This window comes from Varanus komodoensis, unplaced genomic scaffold, assembly GCF_004798865.1.
Source record: "Varanus komodoensis strain SLA01 unplaced genomic scaffold, ASM479886v1 scaffold50, whole genome shotgun sequence".
NCBI lineage: Eukaryota > Metazoa > Chordata > Lepidosauria > Squamata > Varanidae > Varanus > Varanus komodoensis.
In genome coordinates, this window is record NW_025336088.1 from 4,063,458 (window position 1) to 4,080,640 (window position 17,183).

General features: G+C 49.6%; 1 protein-coding gene across 2 annotated transcripts; it reads right to left on the reverse strand.

The window, feature by feature from the left end:
• NR1D1 (nuclear receptor subfamily 1 group D member 1) lies at window positions 1–15,118 on the reverse strand. Of its 2 annotated transcripts, none has more exons than XM_044447200.1 (8): window positions 14,699–15,118; window positions 7,038–7,391; window positions 6,636–6,724; window positions 5,741–5,885; window positions 4,751–5,364; window positions 3,080–3,265; window positions 997–1,207; window positions 1–466 (listed from the first exon to the last, which is right to left on the reverse strand). In XM_044447200.1, exons 1-8 carry the CDS (start codon window positions 14,757–14,759, stop codon window positions 267–269), a joined length of 1,860 nt encoding a protein of 619 aa, XP_044303135.1. In that variant the 5' UTR covers window positions 14,760–15,118; the 3' UTR covers window positions 1–266. The 2 variants fall into 2 exon arrangements, with proteins under 2 accessions (XP_044303135.1, XP_044303136.1); XM_044447201.1 differs by lacking the exon at window positions 14,699–15,118 and adding an exon at window positions 8,874–9,048.
• Window positions 15,119–17,183: the final 2,065 nt, after the last annotated feature.

A 17,183-nucleotide genomic window follows, 5' to 3' on the forward strand; every position in this document is an offset into this window, starting at 1 on the left:
TAGTCTTTTTGCTTTCAATATATTATTCCTGTGTGGCCGGTGCCACGGCAGGGAAGAATGCCGCTCTAGTCACACAACTCCCCATATACATACATCAATTTACAAGGATGGCCGTGCTGCTTGTCTCTGAGAGGATGGGGCCGCAGCTGCTATAGGCCAGTATAAATAGTTAGTTGAGTCCGGGCCCAGAGAACAAGTCTGGTTAGTGCAACAGTGCAGGGACGGGCAGGGCGGGTGGGCCAGTAGTCTGCATGCCTTCCTGCGCTTTACTGAGCATCGATGCGGAAGGAGAGCAGTTTCTCAGAGTGCATGTTGTTGAGGGTGCGCAGGTCAGGCAGCTTAAGCAACAGCTTGGTGAAGCGGGAAGTCTCCTGGGGGTGGTTCTTGAGGATCAGGGCCCGCAGGGCCCGGATGAGCGTCTCCTGCAGCTGTTCCACAGATGCTGGGTTCTCAATGCCAGAACGATCTGCAAAGAGCAGGAAAATCAATGCTGTGTAACAGCAGCACAAGGCGCCCAGGTCTCTGCTGTTCCCTACAATCCCAGCCTCCCACAAAGTCATAGATCTCCCAGTCCTAAGACCTGAATTCTAATTTCCAGAGTTCCATCGCTCCATGTAATATTTCACAGAATAGCGGGTCCCTGGCTCAGGGAGCTTCACTCAGTTCTCCCAATGGAAGAGACAGACAAAGGGTGGGGATGAGAAGAGGAGAGGTGCAATGATTGCAAGAACTGGGGGGAACTGCCATAACTAGGTATTTGCAGTTTGTAGCTGTTCAAGTGTGTGGATGGAGAGAAGCTTCGAGGGAAAGAAAAGGTTCTCAGGGTGAAGTGCCGATGATTAATCAGCTAACGGTGGTAAAACTGGAGGGCATACGAAGGCCAAAATTACAACTAGGAAATAGGACAATGGGGTGGTTTTGGAGAGGGTCAAAAAGTTGAAGAGTTTGGGCTCCCTGACTGAGATTCTCACTAGTCCATGCTGAGAGGACACGCACCTGCAGAGATCAGCACTACGGCTGTGAAGAGGCCCAGCTCCTCCTCAGAGAGTGCCAAGGAGCCAAGCTTCTCACTGAATTCGAACATGGATGTGAGCAGGTCACCCATGCCCATCCCCCACAGCTCCTCAAGGCTGTACTTGGTCCGGCTCATGAACGTCACTGTCTGCTCCTTGACATTGAAGAGGGAGGCGAATCGAACCATCAGTACCTGGAGAGAAGGCAGGGAAAGAGATGCCCATCAGAACCCAAGATGTGCTGTCACCACGGAACCCTGTCAAATGCCTTCTGTGTTAACTTCCAGCTGAAGGGGGTACGCATCAAATTAAGTTAGAACCATCATTCTGTTTTGGGATGACAATCCAGTCTAGAAAGGACTATCCATGTCCCTTCCCCACCCAGACATGAAGACAAGAGGCTGTACCTACAGATACAGCACCCACTGTGCAAGCTTGGGGGACAGCTTTTTCCAAGTGGGATATTGCACAGAGTGATGCTTAGTTTAGTCCCTTACTGAATAACTAGACTTCTGCATATCTAGCACAACACAATCTGCTTGGGGAGATTTCATTGGCGTTTCAAATCCCACTTATCTAGGTAAAACACACCTTAACAGGGAAAGTATTTAAGATAGTAATAAAATGAGTAGCAGAATTTTAAAAAGTAAACACAGAACTGATAGTTAAAAGGAGCTTTCAATAATTATTTAAATACTAAACTATTAAATGCTTTAGCAGTCCCATCCAATGTAGCTGCCCTCAGGAGTATGGACAGGGTAGTGGATATTCAACAGAAGGCAGAAGGGAGGTGAAGGAAAGGTCCCCTCCATTCTCCCATCCCGCCAAAGCCTTAGAATGGCTCATTTTGGCCATCTAAGTTCTTCGTCTGGGAGCACGAGGAGGACGGGCCTAGGTGGCACCAGGATACACTGCATTGCGACAGAGCTTGAGACGGCCCCTGCCTTTCCATCTGCAGAATGCCCACAAACCTCTGGCTCTAAGGTCCATTTTCTGGCATCAGATCAACAGCCAGCCTGGAAGCTGTTACACTGGCCATGGAGGTGCATGGAGGGCACTGTAAGTCTGGAGTCCCAGCTTTGGCCGTGGGGCATGTTTCTGAGGTTGCAGCTGGAGTTCCAGCCTCTCCTCTGGTGAGCTAGACTTGGTGAACAACTGCTACAAAGGGTCTCCTAAGACTGCTAATCTGTAGCTTCTTTGTTTTAAACCCCTGAACCCTGATGCAGCAATCTGCAGATTTTGGGTGCCTTCCCTAGCCTGCTAGCAGATGTGGAAATACCTATAGTACTTGCCAATACATACTGTATGTAATCTCCTACCCACCACCATGTGGAAACGCATGTGCAACCTTAGCCTCCAGGAAGGGGGAGGCAGGGCAAATCCCCTGGGAAGTTTTCCCAATGGCCTCTCACTCATCCTCCCCCCACCCCATTTCAATCTAGTTGACACCCCCAAAAAACAGCTGGAGGGATTGTGTTTGCACTTTTTATACGTGAAGGGCACCTGTCAGGTTCTGGGGATTAAGGCTTAGGTGTTTAAAACACTTTCCATTCAGGGCAGTGGGGGCTTTCCCTCAAATTTGATTTGCAAAAGGTAATTTTAACAGTAACTAATCTTGCAAGGCAAGATACAACCTCATGCACACTGACTTGAGGAGAAAATCCCAGTGAACTCAGTGGGACTCATCTCCAGGTAAATATACATTGGATCAGACTGCAAAGTGCTTGTTTTAATTCCTCAAAAGCAAAATGAATAAATTTAACAAGATTTCAGAACAAAGTTCCCTCCCTTTTGAAGCATTTACTTTGCTCTAGGTGTGGCTGGCATCCAGACTCTGATTAATTAGTCCTAATTACATTGTTTTTCAAAGAGAAGCCAGCAAATCATGTCCCTTTAACACATGTTCATTATGTTCTGAAAAATGTTGTCTATTGAGTGTTAGAATTCCCAGCTTGTCTCTCATTGTTTGCATGAATATATACAATTCTCTCTCCTCTTCCCACCTAGGAAAGGTTGTTAGCTTATCACTAGTAAGAAACTAAAGTGGCAGCTGGAAATCACCCTACCTCAAATGTGCCGGCTTTGAGTAAAGACACCTGGTCATGCTGTGACAGCTCCTGGAAGCCAGGGATGTGCTTTGCAAATTCTACAACCTCTCGTACGGCAGGAGTGAAGCTCAGTGAGAAATCCTCCCAAATTTCCTGGACTGTGCGGCCACTGCGGCCATGCGGGTGGCAATTCATAGGACATGCCTGTCGGAATGAAAAAATAGCCACGTGAGATGAGGAGCCAAGGGGTGACGGCTGCTGGAGCACCTCAGCAGCTGTGCCAGCTTGCCGAGAAGAGGCCTCTGATCCCCCCACTTTTGCTGCCCTTGGACATTTGCTCCCCGTCCCCCACAGCCCTGCCACCCACAGCCATGCATTCCACTTTTCTACCCAAGGAATGACCCAACTGAGCTACTGTTGACTCCCACCCTGCTAATTCTCTGGAATCATGCTTCATGCACCAACTTCCATAGCCTTTCTGTGGTATATGATAGCACCCCAGCTGCAGAACAGCCCAGTTGTGAAGTGGAACTGTGGCTGAGTTCAGCACTACCTTAGGTAAACAAATCCTGCTTTTAACACAGGAGTGGTAGTGGACCAAGTTTTGACTCCCCACGGTTTGCTTTTTCAATGGATGAACAGGTGAATGCCTCCCTGTGGAGGCAGTGCTGCAGCTGAAGGTTGGGGATGTTGCGCACAGACCCTGAGGTTTCCCTGGAAAAGGTCTGCGTGGGCTGCACATGTCATCCTCCAGTGTTCTCCAGCATTCACCAAAGTTGCTTAAGGATTGCATGAAGACCAAGCCTCATTGCCACTGTCAACAGGAGGTTATCATTGCAGTGGGTTCTTTGGAGAGATTTTCTACAAGAATGAAATATACCAGTCCCTGCCTCTCCTGCATGCAGCCCTCATGCAAGTTTGCACAGAAGAGGACGGATGAGCTGGTTCACGCTGCGCTTCCTCCCATCCCTCTCTAACATTCCCAAACACACATGTATGGGTGCACATGGGCAGAAGGCACCACGGCAGGAGGAGATCCTCAGCTTGTGGGTCACCAAGATGCTAAGCTTATTCTTTATTAATTCGCATGGGTGATGCATGAGATATAATCACGTGTGTGCACACCCCAGTTCCAAACCCGTTCACTGGGAAATTAGCCAACACCCACTGAGTTCAGGGAGAAGCTATTTTTAATGCCTTGTCAGGATTGCAGCTTTGTTTGCTTGCATGAATGGGCAGATATTCATGTAATAAAAAATTCCAGCTGCTTTTCATTGACGAGCCCAAGACAAAAGTACAGGATTCAACACAGCAAGAGAATAAATGACTGCGAAGAACAAAAGGTAGAGCAAAAGCCCTCCATAGACAGGTCCAGAAAAGCGGGAAATGAGTGAATAAGGGATGTGGCAGGTTTCAAAAGACAAAGTAACTGAGACAAACAAAGATCGAACTCAACGGTTGGGAAGGTTGGGCTGGTAGCAGAGTGGTTGAAGGCCCTAGTCCAAATCGTGCCTTTCCCCAGCCAAGCCACTGATGTCCCTCCCAGGATGCTAAAGCAAGTTGGCTACAAGGGGGCAGGGGGTCCTCTTAGGAAACGTGAAGGCAGTTATACCTGCCCAGACACTGAAGAAACCTCGGCAGACAAATGGCAGCTGAGGACTGAGCATGCCTTGGTGGCCTGACACTTACCAAGAGAATGTCTCGGGGCCCACTTTGCGGCAGGCAGCCTTGTCCAACGGAGGGATCTGTCGACCCAGAAGAATAGCCCGAGGGGCAAAATCGATGTCCATTGATGTTGTTCTGCTGGCAAGTGTAGTTGGGCCCCGTGCCCGGGTTCCAGTTGTCATTCTGATGGCACAGCCCATTGCTGTGGTAGCCATTGGTCAGCCAGTTGTCCTCCCAGCTGGGAGAGTTGTTGGTCCCGGCGGGTGGTGGTGGGGCCCCCGTAGCCAGTTTGTCATGAGCATAAACAAAAATCTCCTTATGGGCTTTGGCCACTTGTGAGATGACATCCTCCATGAGATCACCAGGACTTGGGGAGCGTGGGGGCGTCAGCTGCTGGGAAAACTGGGAGAAGCAAGGGGACCCCTGGGGCGGTGAGGCTGCATGGGGTGGTGGGGAACAGGGGGCCAGCTGAGGCTGGTGGCACAACAGAGGGTTGGTGGGCTGGGGATGTCCCGCAGGTAAGCTCTCAGGCGGGCACTGCACGCTCAGCTGGTTGTTTGCCATATTGTTCATAGCGCTCTGCATCTCTGCCAACATCCGTTGCTTCTCGCGCTTGGGGATGCGCCCAAAGCGGACAGCTGGAGGGGAGAGGGAAAAGGGAGAAGAGCACGTGAAGCGTTAGGAGGGCAGGCAAGGATGGGGCTGCGTAAGAGCAACATCTTGGCTCTTCCCAGAGAAAGGGCAGGCAGCGAGGGGCCCGGAGGCCTCGCTCGACACGGTGCCGCAGAGACACGAGGGCCCGGCTCTCTCGCACCCCCTCTCCCCCTGCACACGTTCCTGCCGGGCCCTAGAGCCACTGCAGCAACTAATTTTGGGGAGACTGTGGGGCGGATGTCGTGGGGAGCTCACGAAGCAGCAAGAGCTGGTGGCGAACTGTGAGGACGCGCCAGCGCGACGCACAAGCAGGCCGCTGCGCCTGCCGGCCCCCCCGCGTCTCACGCGACAAGGACTCACCGTCACGGGACATGCCGACCCCTAGACACTTCTTGAAGCGGCACTGCTGGCACCGATTCCGGTTGATTCGGACGATGCTGCAGGTCTCGTTTTTGAGGCACTTTTTGTACTGGATGTTTTGCTGAATGCTGCGCCGGAAGAAGCCCTGGAGTGGGGGTGGGGGAAGCGGGGAAGCAGGTTAGCTTCGAGGCCTGGCCGTGAGGGGCCCACGGCTGAGGCGCAGTGCCAGCGCGTGCCTGACTCTGAGGGCAGTTGCCTGGGACCTTGCGCTGGAGGGAGGCTGGATGCTTCCGAGTGGCCAAGGGCTCAAGATTTCCCCCATGTCCAGCAGTGCCCGGTCAAGTGCCTCGCTCTCTTCTGGCCTTTCGCCTGGCTACAGAGGAGGGAATCCCAAGGCCGGCCCAAATGCCTCTCAGCGCCTGGCTGGTGCTACTCGACTGTCCTCCCCCACAAAGCAAAGCGAGGCAGCCAGTTCACACAAGACGCTTTCGGTGCTTGAGGAATGGCAGAGCAGGGGGCAGACAGAGCTGCCCGTGAGGCACAGCGCACCAGAAAGCGCCTGGGTGTCCTTGGGCAGCTCCCACTCGCACTGATGGCTTGTGGAAGAAAGATTCTGGTGGACTGTGCATCTGCAGGCGTGGAGAAGGGAAACCCTTCAGGAATTTCTGCTTGACACACCTGGGTATCACAGGGCTTTCTGCCTGAGGCCTAGTTCCATCCCCCTCACCAGCCTAGTGTCCTCCAGATGGTCTGGATTACAACTCCCATTAGGAATGATGGGAGCTAGAGTTCAACCCAGCTGGAAGGCACCAGGTTGTCAAAACTTTGAAGCCTCACAATTTCTCAACAGAGAGAAAGAGAGAGAGGGAGAGAGGGAGAGAGAGAACGCACTCACCTTGCAGCCTTCACAAGCATGGACACCATAATGGAACCCCGAAGCGACATCCCCACAAACTTTGCACAGGAGGACCATCCCATTGAGTTCTGAGAGAGGGAGGAGAGAAACGGGGGCAGGCATGAGGCTCCCAGCCCAAAACTAGTTCTGCTGCTCTGTGGTTTCCAGGCCCCCCACCCAAAGGTTTTAAAAACAGCCCAGCCACCCAGCTGGCTCTGACGAAGTTGGGCAGCACAGCAGCTGCTAGAGAGCGGATCTAAATGGTCCCCAGAGGACAGGCCTGGTTCCAAAGCAGGACATAACCTACAGGAGGAGCCCTGCTGCAGCCCTCAGAGCCACGGCCACCTCCCTGGCAGTGCTGACTGCAGCGTCCCCAGTCCGTGCCCCCGACCCCTCACTCACTTGTGATGCTGCTGGTGCTTTTGGCAGGGGAGGGGCGCCTCCCGCCATCCAAGGCCGTCTGCAGCCCTGCTGGGGACCCTCCAGAACTGTACGATGAAGAGGAGGAAGAGGACGAGGAGGAGGAGGAGGAGGAGGAGGAGGACGGGGAAGCGTCATCACGCATTCCAGTCACACTCCCCAGACGTCCAGAGTCTTGCACCAGAGATCCCGTGGGTGACGGAGGAAAGTAGCTGGGAAAGGTGGGCTGTGAGGACAGCTGGCAGCTGCCGTTGGAGCTGTCACTACCACAGAGAGAGACTGGACTGGTGCAGCTCGGTGAAGACCCACTGGAGCCGATGTAGCTGATCACACCCCCTGCAGAAAGCAAAGAGATCCCCTAGAACCGGTCCGGCTGCAGAGCCATCAGGATGGGTGGGCAGGCGCCCAACGGCCTGTTGGCGCCAGCCAGTATGACATTCTTCTAAAGTGGGGTGTTCAAATCCAGAAAGTCTCCACTGTCATTAAGCAAGGTAGGTTTCTAGTCCTCACTGTTGCTGATCATGGCCTGGCAACACAATTGTACCCAAGTTTAAACACTGCAGAAGTATGCGGCTGTTTGTGGATGTTTTTGTAGTTAGAGAGAGGCAGGTGATTTCAAGGACACTGCAGGAGGTCAAAGCAGAAAAGAGACCCATCCTATTTCCAGTTTTAAGCAGGGAAGCCACAGTGCAGCTCACACAGAGCTGAAAAGTACCGTAAAGCCTGAAGGAGCCCTATTCGAAAGACACATTCCACCAGCATATGAGGGTACACAATCCAGACTACAATCAACCACTATACAAACTCGGCACTGGAATTTATTTATAAAGGAATTGAAAATAAAATATTGAGTATCATATACATATTGAGCCACGATAAATCACCATTTACTGATGGCTTGATGCCCTGCCCTTCCATATACGTATTTCAAAAGCTGCTTAGGATAACATTTAGGGGACTGTGTACCATTCTGGTTATTCCTTCTCAAAAGGGTACCATAGGACTAGAAAAGATAATCATAATATTCTTTTAAAGGGCCTCAAATGGTAGAACATTAAAAAAAAAAAGAGGCAGGCTTCTGTTCAAACAGGAAAACAAGATCATTTTGAAGACAGTACAGGAGCAGAAGGAGAAAGAGATCAGGCAGAGATCAGAGATTAAAGCAGTCTTCCTCAAGTTGGCATAGGCTGGGGATTAAGGAAATTGTAGTCAAGTACATCTGGAGGACACCAGGTTGGGGAAACTGGGTTAAATGCTTGGAGTACAAGAAAGAAAAGGGTAACTGATCTTGCAAGATTAACCTTTTAGCTTATACAAAATGACTACTAAAATATGATGGTAGGGTTTTTAACATTTTGGATGAAAGAAAAGGATTCTCTTCCACAATATTAGCAGGGGGAAAAAGGTGCAGTGCAATAAGCACTTACTGGGCAGCTATTGCAACACTGACTCAGGCAAATGAGCCAAGCTGCGTGCTGCAGAGCATTCATAAAACAAGTTCTCTCACACGCAAATCCATCCAACAACTGGGCTGGGATAAAATTCCTTCCTTATTCCAACTATCCTTGAGCAGGAACAGATCCAGGGGGTCATAATTAAGTGAAACTTCAAAAGAGCAGCATTGCTTTGCTGGATTAGGCATCCTGGGTTCTATTTCCAGCCATGGTCAGACAAACAATCCTGGCAACCCATGTGCAGGGGCAACAGCCAACAGTCAGGAATGCTGTAACCTCAAAAGCCCTTCACTAAACATGGGGCTGGACTAGATGATCTCTAAGGTCCCATCCAACATCTATGAATTTTTCCCTTGCTTCTTACCAGAGGATCAATTATGCAGGATACTGCTTCTGAATAGCCACATATCCGATAATCTTTCTCCTTCCGTTTTGGTGGCTGAACATGCCCAGGAGAAGCAATATGCCTCCTCTCCCCATGCCCGAGATTCTATATTCATTTCTTTCTATACCTTTCTGTAAACCACCAAACTGTTCTCCCCTCCCCAACATCCGTCTCGCTCTCTCTGTGTGTGTCTCTCTTTCACACACACACAGAAGAAAGGAGTGGGAATTAACAGTTCAATCACACTGCCAACACGTGAGTTTTTAGAGTCACATGAGATAAAAGGAGAAAAACAAGTGGGCACGCAGGATCTGTTCCTAGGACGCGTGCAAATCTTGTGAGCAAAACTACAGATAAGAGAATAAAAACGAAGCAGTCTGCTGCACGGGAATTATGTGGATGGGGGGGGGTTCTCTCCCCAACACACACCTGATAAAAGGTCGTAAAGTCCAACCCCATTTAATTGGCCATAGCTGCAAGCTCTGAACTCATCTTGCCAAAATTCTTCTCTTGCAATCCAACTTTCTGTTTTCAGTTCCTGACCTACATCTCAAAGCTGCAAAAGGGAAAAACACTGAGTGAGTGACAGGGTGGGTGAGATGACTGAAGAGGAAGCAGTAGGTGGCCAGGAGGTTGTTGAAACAAGAGTGGAAGTCAGAAAAGATCGCACCCCCTAAGTTGGAGAGGGTGGTTAAGCCCAAGTCCTGGAAACAAAGCACTGCAGGCCTTGGAGTTGGGCCACTTGCCAAGGGGCAAGCACTGCAGGAAAAGCCTTGAAGAGGTAAAAACAAAGCGATCCGTGCCAAAGGAATTCTAAACAGGGTCACGTGCAGAAGCCACGCTCAGTGCCCAGCCAGGCTTTCAACAGAGCCGTGGCCGTGACTTGCGAGGCTTCATCTCCACTGGCTGGTGGCCTCCGGCTAATGACCTTCCTTGTATGTGGCCCGAGCACCTGGAATTGCTTGCTTAGCAGGTACTAAAGCAAACAAGCTCAGGTATTACTCGACATACAACCACCTTCCTTTTATCCAACACCCAGTAGGAATAGCTGGGCACTTGCCCGTGCTGGCCCAACCCATCCTGGCACCAGAGGCAAGCAATCCAAATAATCCCCCCACCAGCCGTTAGACAGATCATCTGTTGTCTGGGGAGGGCGTTTCATCTTGCCTCAGGAAAGGGGAGGCGCTGCCAGCACCCAGCCACCCAGGGCAGAATCCTACAGCTGGGGCGTTGAATCCCACACACTTTTACAAGGGGCACTACTCCTTTCCATCCCAAACACACACACGGCCCCTCTTGCCCAGGATCAGGCCATTCCCCAGAAAGAAGGATCCCCTTTAGCCCCTGCTTGCTTTCAGAATATTGCAGGGGGAGAAATCCCGCCTCCACTTAATCTGGCGCACGTCCTCTGGGGTCCCTGGGTCTGACCTGGCCTCAGTTGCGCCTGGCTGGTTTGGCAAACTGCACCACCCTCACTCTGCTGCACTGCACAGACTGAAGCCGTCTGCCTGCACATTAGCTCTCTCTCAGGGTCCAGTGCAGCCAGGGTTTGAATTAGAGCGAGCACAGAAGCAAGGGGGCTGTTCTCTTTCTGTCGCTGGCTCCTACAGCCACAGAAAATGAGATAATGGCAAGAAGTCTTAAGGGTAGTCCAAAGGCTGACAACAAACTTCGGCCATACATCAGAGGACGACATAAACCAACCACCTAGTTATCAGAACTTATCCTTATAGCAATCCTACCAACAATAGGGTTAATCTAGAACTCTGCAGTACAGCCATCATGAGGACAGGGGTCGCGGTGACCTCTAGGGCTCTCATCAAGCTCTCTCAGAGAGTTTGCAACACTGCGTGCGAGGATCACACATCCAGGGCCAGCATCCCGAGTCTCACCTGGATCTTGCCTTGGAAGGGTGTCCAACTCCAAGGACACTCCCACTGCCCCCATCCTAATCCCATACATTCTGTATTTGCAACAGGGACATCTTCCAGTCAGTTTCAAATGCTACACAGCCATACAGCAGTCTGCAAGGTTATCAAAGGCAGCAATGTCCAAGAGGGTAGCCAAGTGCTTTTAATTGGATGCAGATAATTCAAGTCTACACCTAAGAGCCTCTTGGACTGCATAGGCCTGGAAACCAGCCAAGTATCTGGCATAAGCCAGGCATGATCATCCTGTCTGGTTTCTGAATGTGCTCCTACACATCATCTCACTAGTAATCTCTTTGGCACCAGCATTCTTTTCTTTTTGGTGCTGACCTCTCCTGAAAAACTATTTCACAATTTCCCACTTTTCTTTTTGCTTCTTTTAACAGGTGAGCAGCAGAGTTTCGAAATCTAGGTCCAAAGGGTGGTGCAGGGAATCCTAGTGGAGGAAGGCATGTCCTTTTTACAGCCTTCCCGCCCAATTCGGGGCCTTCAACCTTGCATGCATTATTAAATATAGACTGTGTTGGGAAGATGATTATCCGAAGTGGGTCAAAAAGGACAAATAAAAACTTGCTAGAAGGCACAAGCAAGGGTGGAAGTTGCGTGCAGGCCAAGTTGGAGATCTGCCAGATGGGTGTGAAAAAGGCAAAGTGTGTCATGCCTGCTTGGGATGCATGCCACCAGCATTTAGTCTCCCAGAAAGGAGGACTTGGGAGAGGCTGGAGATGCACGTGGAGGCTTTTGCTCCACGTGGTCTTTGACAGCAAAGCCACCCCTTGCTAGTTTGGTCACCCTGTAGGAATACAGGCAACACAAATGGGTCTCCATGGAAGCTTGCAGCAAAGATGACACTGAATGCTACGCTAAAGCTCCCGTACCCAAACACCACCATGTTGAGCAGAAATGCAGAGTGACTAAGCCACACAAAGAACAGGTAGCATGGAATCCGGAGTTCAAGACTGGGGAAAGATCCCCTTCTATGGGTTGGACCAGATTTAAAGCCAATGGTGATCTCCACAGGAGGAGAAAACAGGATCTTCAGAGCCAAGAGATGGCTTAGCCCATTTATGAACTGCAAAAATAACAACATCAACAAACAGAAATGTGGAACTCTTTTATCACCCAGACTCTTGAACCAAGATGATTGGATTGCTACAGACCTCACTACATTCTTAACCCAATCATGCGTTCAAAACGAAAAAACCAAATGTATTCACAAATGGCATACACAAGAAAGCTCAAGCCAGGAGAAATTGATTCCCCCCACCCTCTCTCTCTCTCTCTCTCTCTCCTCTCTCTCTCTCACTCACACACACGACAATCCTATACACAATTATTTGGGAAATATGCCATTCTGAGTTCAGTGGGCATTGCTCTAGAGTAAACATTCTTTGAATCGGGCTGCATTTCTAATACCAAAAACCAGAAAATTGCAAGGAAATCTACTATTCCAACTCATACAAGGGCTATTTCCTTTTCTGCTTTCTCATTCCCAGTCACTTTCCCTTTCAAGGGAGCCCTACCTCTGACCTGATTTCATAATCACTAAATTGTGTCGATAGACACAGTTCAGTTGGTTGTATGGAAGGTATTTCACTTGGCAGTTCTCTTGCCAGTATCTTATACAGAGCAAGTAACAACTAACAGAAGAACACAGCAGCAGACATACAAGATCAGATATACAAAAACATGAAGAGGAGCCAGTGTGGTGTAGTGGTTAAGAGCATGGGACTGGGACTCAGACGATCTGGGTTCTAGTCCCGGCTCAGCCATGGAGCCAATTGGGTGACTTTGGGCCAGTCACAGACTCTCAGCCTCACAGGGTTGTTGTGGGGATAAGATGGAGGAGGAGAATGATGTAAGCTGCCTTGAGCCCTTTGTAGGAAAAAGACAGGATATAAATTGAAAAATAAATAAATAAAAATAAAACCAGTACCTAAGGTCATCTAGTCATCAAAATGCTCAGGCAGCACTGTTGGGTCCCACAACATTCTTTCACAGACAGGAATGACTCCTGTGTAACTAGAAAACTTACTCCAGCACTTAAAACCTTCATCAGTGAAAATAAAAATGTGTTTCTTAGTTTTCTGCTTTTTACTACTCTTTTTAAAAGATAGTAACATTGGGCACATGTTCTCTGACAATTGGGTTGTGATTTGCTACGTTCAAGCAAAAAGGCACCTACACATTCTCAGAGGCACTGCATTGCTGGCCTGATCTTTTTTTTAATGGAATTGGGCCCAAACAAAAGCACATGTTCAAAGCATCCTTGCCCTTATAGTGTTGTTGTTGTTTTTTTAACTACCGATTTCTGCATTTTTGTTCCCTTTGGATGAATCACCTTCTGTAAGTCCCCAGAGATACTGTATACAAACTGCTACAATTACACTTTTAGTCACAAGCAAAACTGGCAGGGGAAAGGGTGGTATAGTGGAGAATGAAATAAGTAAACAGGGAAAAAATGGAAGACGTCCAGGTGCTGGGATGGCAGAGTTCCCTAATTCTCAGGTCAAATCAGGCACAATTTAGAGTGCAGAGGCAAGCAAACTTGGGCAGGGTCGAACTCAGTCACTTGGTACTCAGGCCCCATCAGTTATCCGTCCACGATCATCACATCCCAAACACCTAGCACCGCTCCCTACCCGAAGCGTGACTGTAAGCTTGGCGGGTCAGCCAGATCGCTTCCACGTGTCCCTTTGGCACATGGGACCCTCTCCTTTCGCGGCACTGCCCATCACGCTTTACCCCACCCTTTGCCTGCCAATTGGCTCCAACTGCCCCCGCCCCTTGCTAGGCAGGTCCCATCCGATATTCCCACCCAGCAGGGAGGTCTCAGAGCGTTCGCGCTTCCTGGATGGTGACGTTCCTCGAGGAGGCGTACTTGGCGAGGCAATGGCGGAGGGCTGACCAATGAGAAATGTTGGGCGGGGCCGGTAGGGAAAACAAACTTCGCACGTGGCTGAGCCGGGCAAGAGGACACGTGAGAGCCTCAATGGGGAAAACTCGATGGGGAATCCCAGGAAGGGTGGGATCCCAGAGAATGGATGGCTATGCGATTCTAAGCGGGGGCTGGAGGGTGACAGAGAGATACCTGGAGCCAGTAATGAAAAGGTGGAAGCAAGATCCTAGGTGTACCATAAATATGGTAGGGGGCAACGTCTGAATGAGATCACCGGGCGTTCCCACTCCCTCAGAGAGATTTTCAGAGGAAAACATCATATAATCGAGGCTCACACTGGAAGCAAGGCACACCTTCCTCTCCTCCAACTGCCCTAATTCCCTCTCCTCCGCCCCTAAGTCAAAGGACAAACGCGTCGCCTGCGGCGTCTAGTGGCCCGGACACTTGTCTCCAATCTTTCTCTGCACAACGAAAGCTGACCTCTTTTCCTGAAACAAATACCTGCACTCCTCTACCTGATCCCCAAGGGGGAACCTACAGTAAAACGATGAAAAACGAACCTTCCTAACTGGGCTAAATATGGAAGAGGGAAGCAGGATAACGTAAAGAAAAACGAAGCCGCAAATGGGGCACCCCTTTGGCTCTCCTCCAATTCCAACACCCGACACTTGCCTCTGCCCTCCTACATGCCGCTCAGGACTCTATCGTTGCAAGAAGGAAACTTCGCGTCTCGAGATAAGCTTTTACGATATTTGGGAGGTGGGACGCCCTCCTGGGGAAGCCTTGCCACACTTTCTTCCACCAATAGCAGAGGTGTTGGGGATCACATTGGGGATCGCTCGGTTCATTACACGCACAGCAGAGAGAGGAGGTCACGATTCAGAAAGAGATGTGGCGCAAGGTGACGGAGAGGGGGCGATACGGTGGCTTTCCCCAGTGCAGGAAAGATAATCCAACCACAAAAGGCAGGGGCTTACCTGGGGCGTTGTTGTTAGTATCCAAAGTTGCCATCCTGTTCAGCTGACAGCTGTCATTCATGTCTAGCGATGAGACGAGCTGAGTTTCAGTTGGCGAGGAGGGAGGGGAAGCAAAAAGGCTGCCCCCTTCTCCTCCTCGTTCTTCCTCTTGTCCCCCCAAAGTTATGAAGCAAAGCAAAAGCCAGTCAGTTTGCAATAAATGCTAGTGGAAATCTGCCTTAAAAATGTGTTTGCATTAAGACCCAAGTGCAGAGAGGAAGGAGCGCAAAGTTGGCTAAGTGGGTGAGGTATCTCTCCCCAGACTGGAGCTTCCCTGTGCCGCTGCCTCTCCCTTCGCCTGCAAAATGTTACTCTGCCAGGGTTCACTCACTGCCGTCTCCTCTGTGCCTGCAGCTGCGCAAACGCCAGCACGCGGCACTGGAGCATCCACCATGTGACTCCTAGGGAGAGCCTCGTGCCCCAGTGACACACTTTCTGATGCTGCTGCAGCAACAGCAGGCACATTGCACTGGGCTTTCGCATTTGGCGCAAGGGTTGCAGGGAGTCGTAGTTTCCCTGGACAGCGCCTTTTTTGCGCGTGCGTGGCTGCTGCATTCCTAGGGAGTGACTTTGATTATTATTCCTTTCCCCCGCCCCGCAGCTTTCTCTCAGAGATCAAAAGAGGCTGAGTCTTTAAACACACAGAAAGGGCTAGGGCGGTGTGCCCGAGGGTGGGGGGGAATATCCCTGAAAAACGTGATGCTTTAACGTGATGTGTGGAAAGAACGTAGTCTCAGCCACAGCAGGCTGCCAATTTAGGGCTTGGCAAAGAATCATGCAGGAACGGGAGTGAAATCGGGGAACCAGTGCTTTTCAAAACAAGAGCAAGTTTTTCCCCTTAGGGCAGGTAATGCTTACTCACTTTTTCTCCCAAGCTCCCCCCGCCCCCCGCCAACACACACACGTTCCAGCCCTCAATCTGCTTTGGAAACCAGTCTTGATGGAAGCGTTCTGAAATTACTCTTAGCACTGGGTAGTAACCCTTAATGTATCTGAAGTACTTTCTTGACCTGACAGCGATTGTAGGTAAAGAATGATCAAAGGGGATGTGGGACGCCTCGGACCCATGGGATAGAATGATTCTAAACTGCGTGTGGGATCATGGATTCCAAACCAGGCATTAGTGGTTTGTGTCAGACTACAGAGATCTGTATGCAGATCTTCTGTGCACCCACACACATTCGGATGGCGCAGAAATTTCAGCAGATCACTTCCAACCCTGTGCTACAGCTATCCTCACTCACTCGTTTTCTAGGACCCTACTAAATTTGATTTTGAAGGGACTCTGATCTTGAGTCATTCTTCTGTTTCTATAAAAATGCCGGCAGGTAGGAAAATAACGTTTTTATATGCAAGTTCCACTTGGTTCAGGAATGTGCTCACACCTGCTTTTTTACTTCTAAAGGTTAGGTGCCCCCTCTCCTAGAGGCTGAAGACAGTCTGACATCCACGACATAAAACCCAACGGTCACTAATTAACAAGGAGCATAATCCACAAAGAAGTTCTTTTCCCCATGTCCCATGGAAATAAATAGGAATTATGCAGGAGTTTGGACTTGGGAAGAAAAAAAATTATTTGTTCCATAATATGACTGTAATGGATCCTTTGTATGAGGGATATCTGTTTAAAGGAAATCAGTTAAACTGTCTAAATGTGCCAGTGTAGAAGCAAACATTTAGATTAAGTGTGTTCTATAAGTGAGGTATCTGTATTATTTTTACTATTATCTTAAAATGCATTCTCCAACTCGTACCTTCAGATATTTTGGAGCGCAGCTCTCATGATTCCCTGCCAGCATGACTCATCCTGGCTGGGAATGCTGGGAGTTGCATGCCAGTGCTTCTGGAGGGCACCAGGTTGAGAAAAGCTGGATTTGCACCCTTCCTTCCTTCCTGTGATGGGGGCTAGTTTTATTTCTGGCTCGGATGAAATTCACATCCTGTCCAGGGGTTACATTATGCTCCACTGTGCAGCAAAGAGGAAGAATTGCAGCCACTCATATTTAGGTCATGCAGCACAAACAGCCCTTCCTTAAGTGATGTGGCTCACCTCGATGGGACAGTCTGGAGCTGTTGCTGAGCAAGAGATGCCAGTGGCTGAAGAACAAGTCACTGACTGTGTGTAGGCAGGCTAAGCTCTACTTGCTGTGGATATGGCTAAGAGTAATCCATGCCATTTGTGACTCAGGATGGCTTTCTGTTTTCTACATCCTCTGAATTCCTTTAGAAACAAAGCAGTTAAACTAGATAAACAAACTCCCTTTTTCTAAATCTGAAGATGTGTATCAAAGAGCACCTGCTATGAATGTGTGACCCAGGGAAAGTAACACAATTCACAGCTCTTCTCTTAAAAAAAAAAAACAAACAAACCATAATCACACTTACTATTTATTTAGTACATTTCGAATATTCAAAGTACCTCCCACACATTATTTCAGTAACTCTG

Bases quoted from the DNA above. Each gene is read 5' to 3' on its own strand.
- NR1D1 (XM_044447200.1), bottom strand. From the start codon at position 14,759: ATGAATGACAGCTGTCAGCTGAACAGGATGGCAACTTTGGATACTAAC. The intron at 5,365-5,740 runs GTGAGTCCTTGT...TCTCCCCTCCAG, and splicing joins GGTCGGCATGTCCCGTGACG to CTGTCCGCTTTGGGCGCATC. The intron at 467-996 runs GTGCGTGTCCTC...TGCTCTTTGCAG, and splicing joins CGTAGTGCTGATCTCTGCAG to ATCGTTCTGGCATTGAGAAC.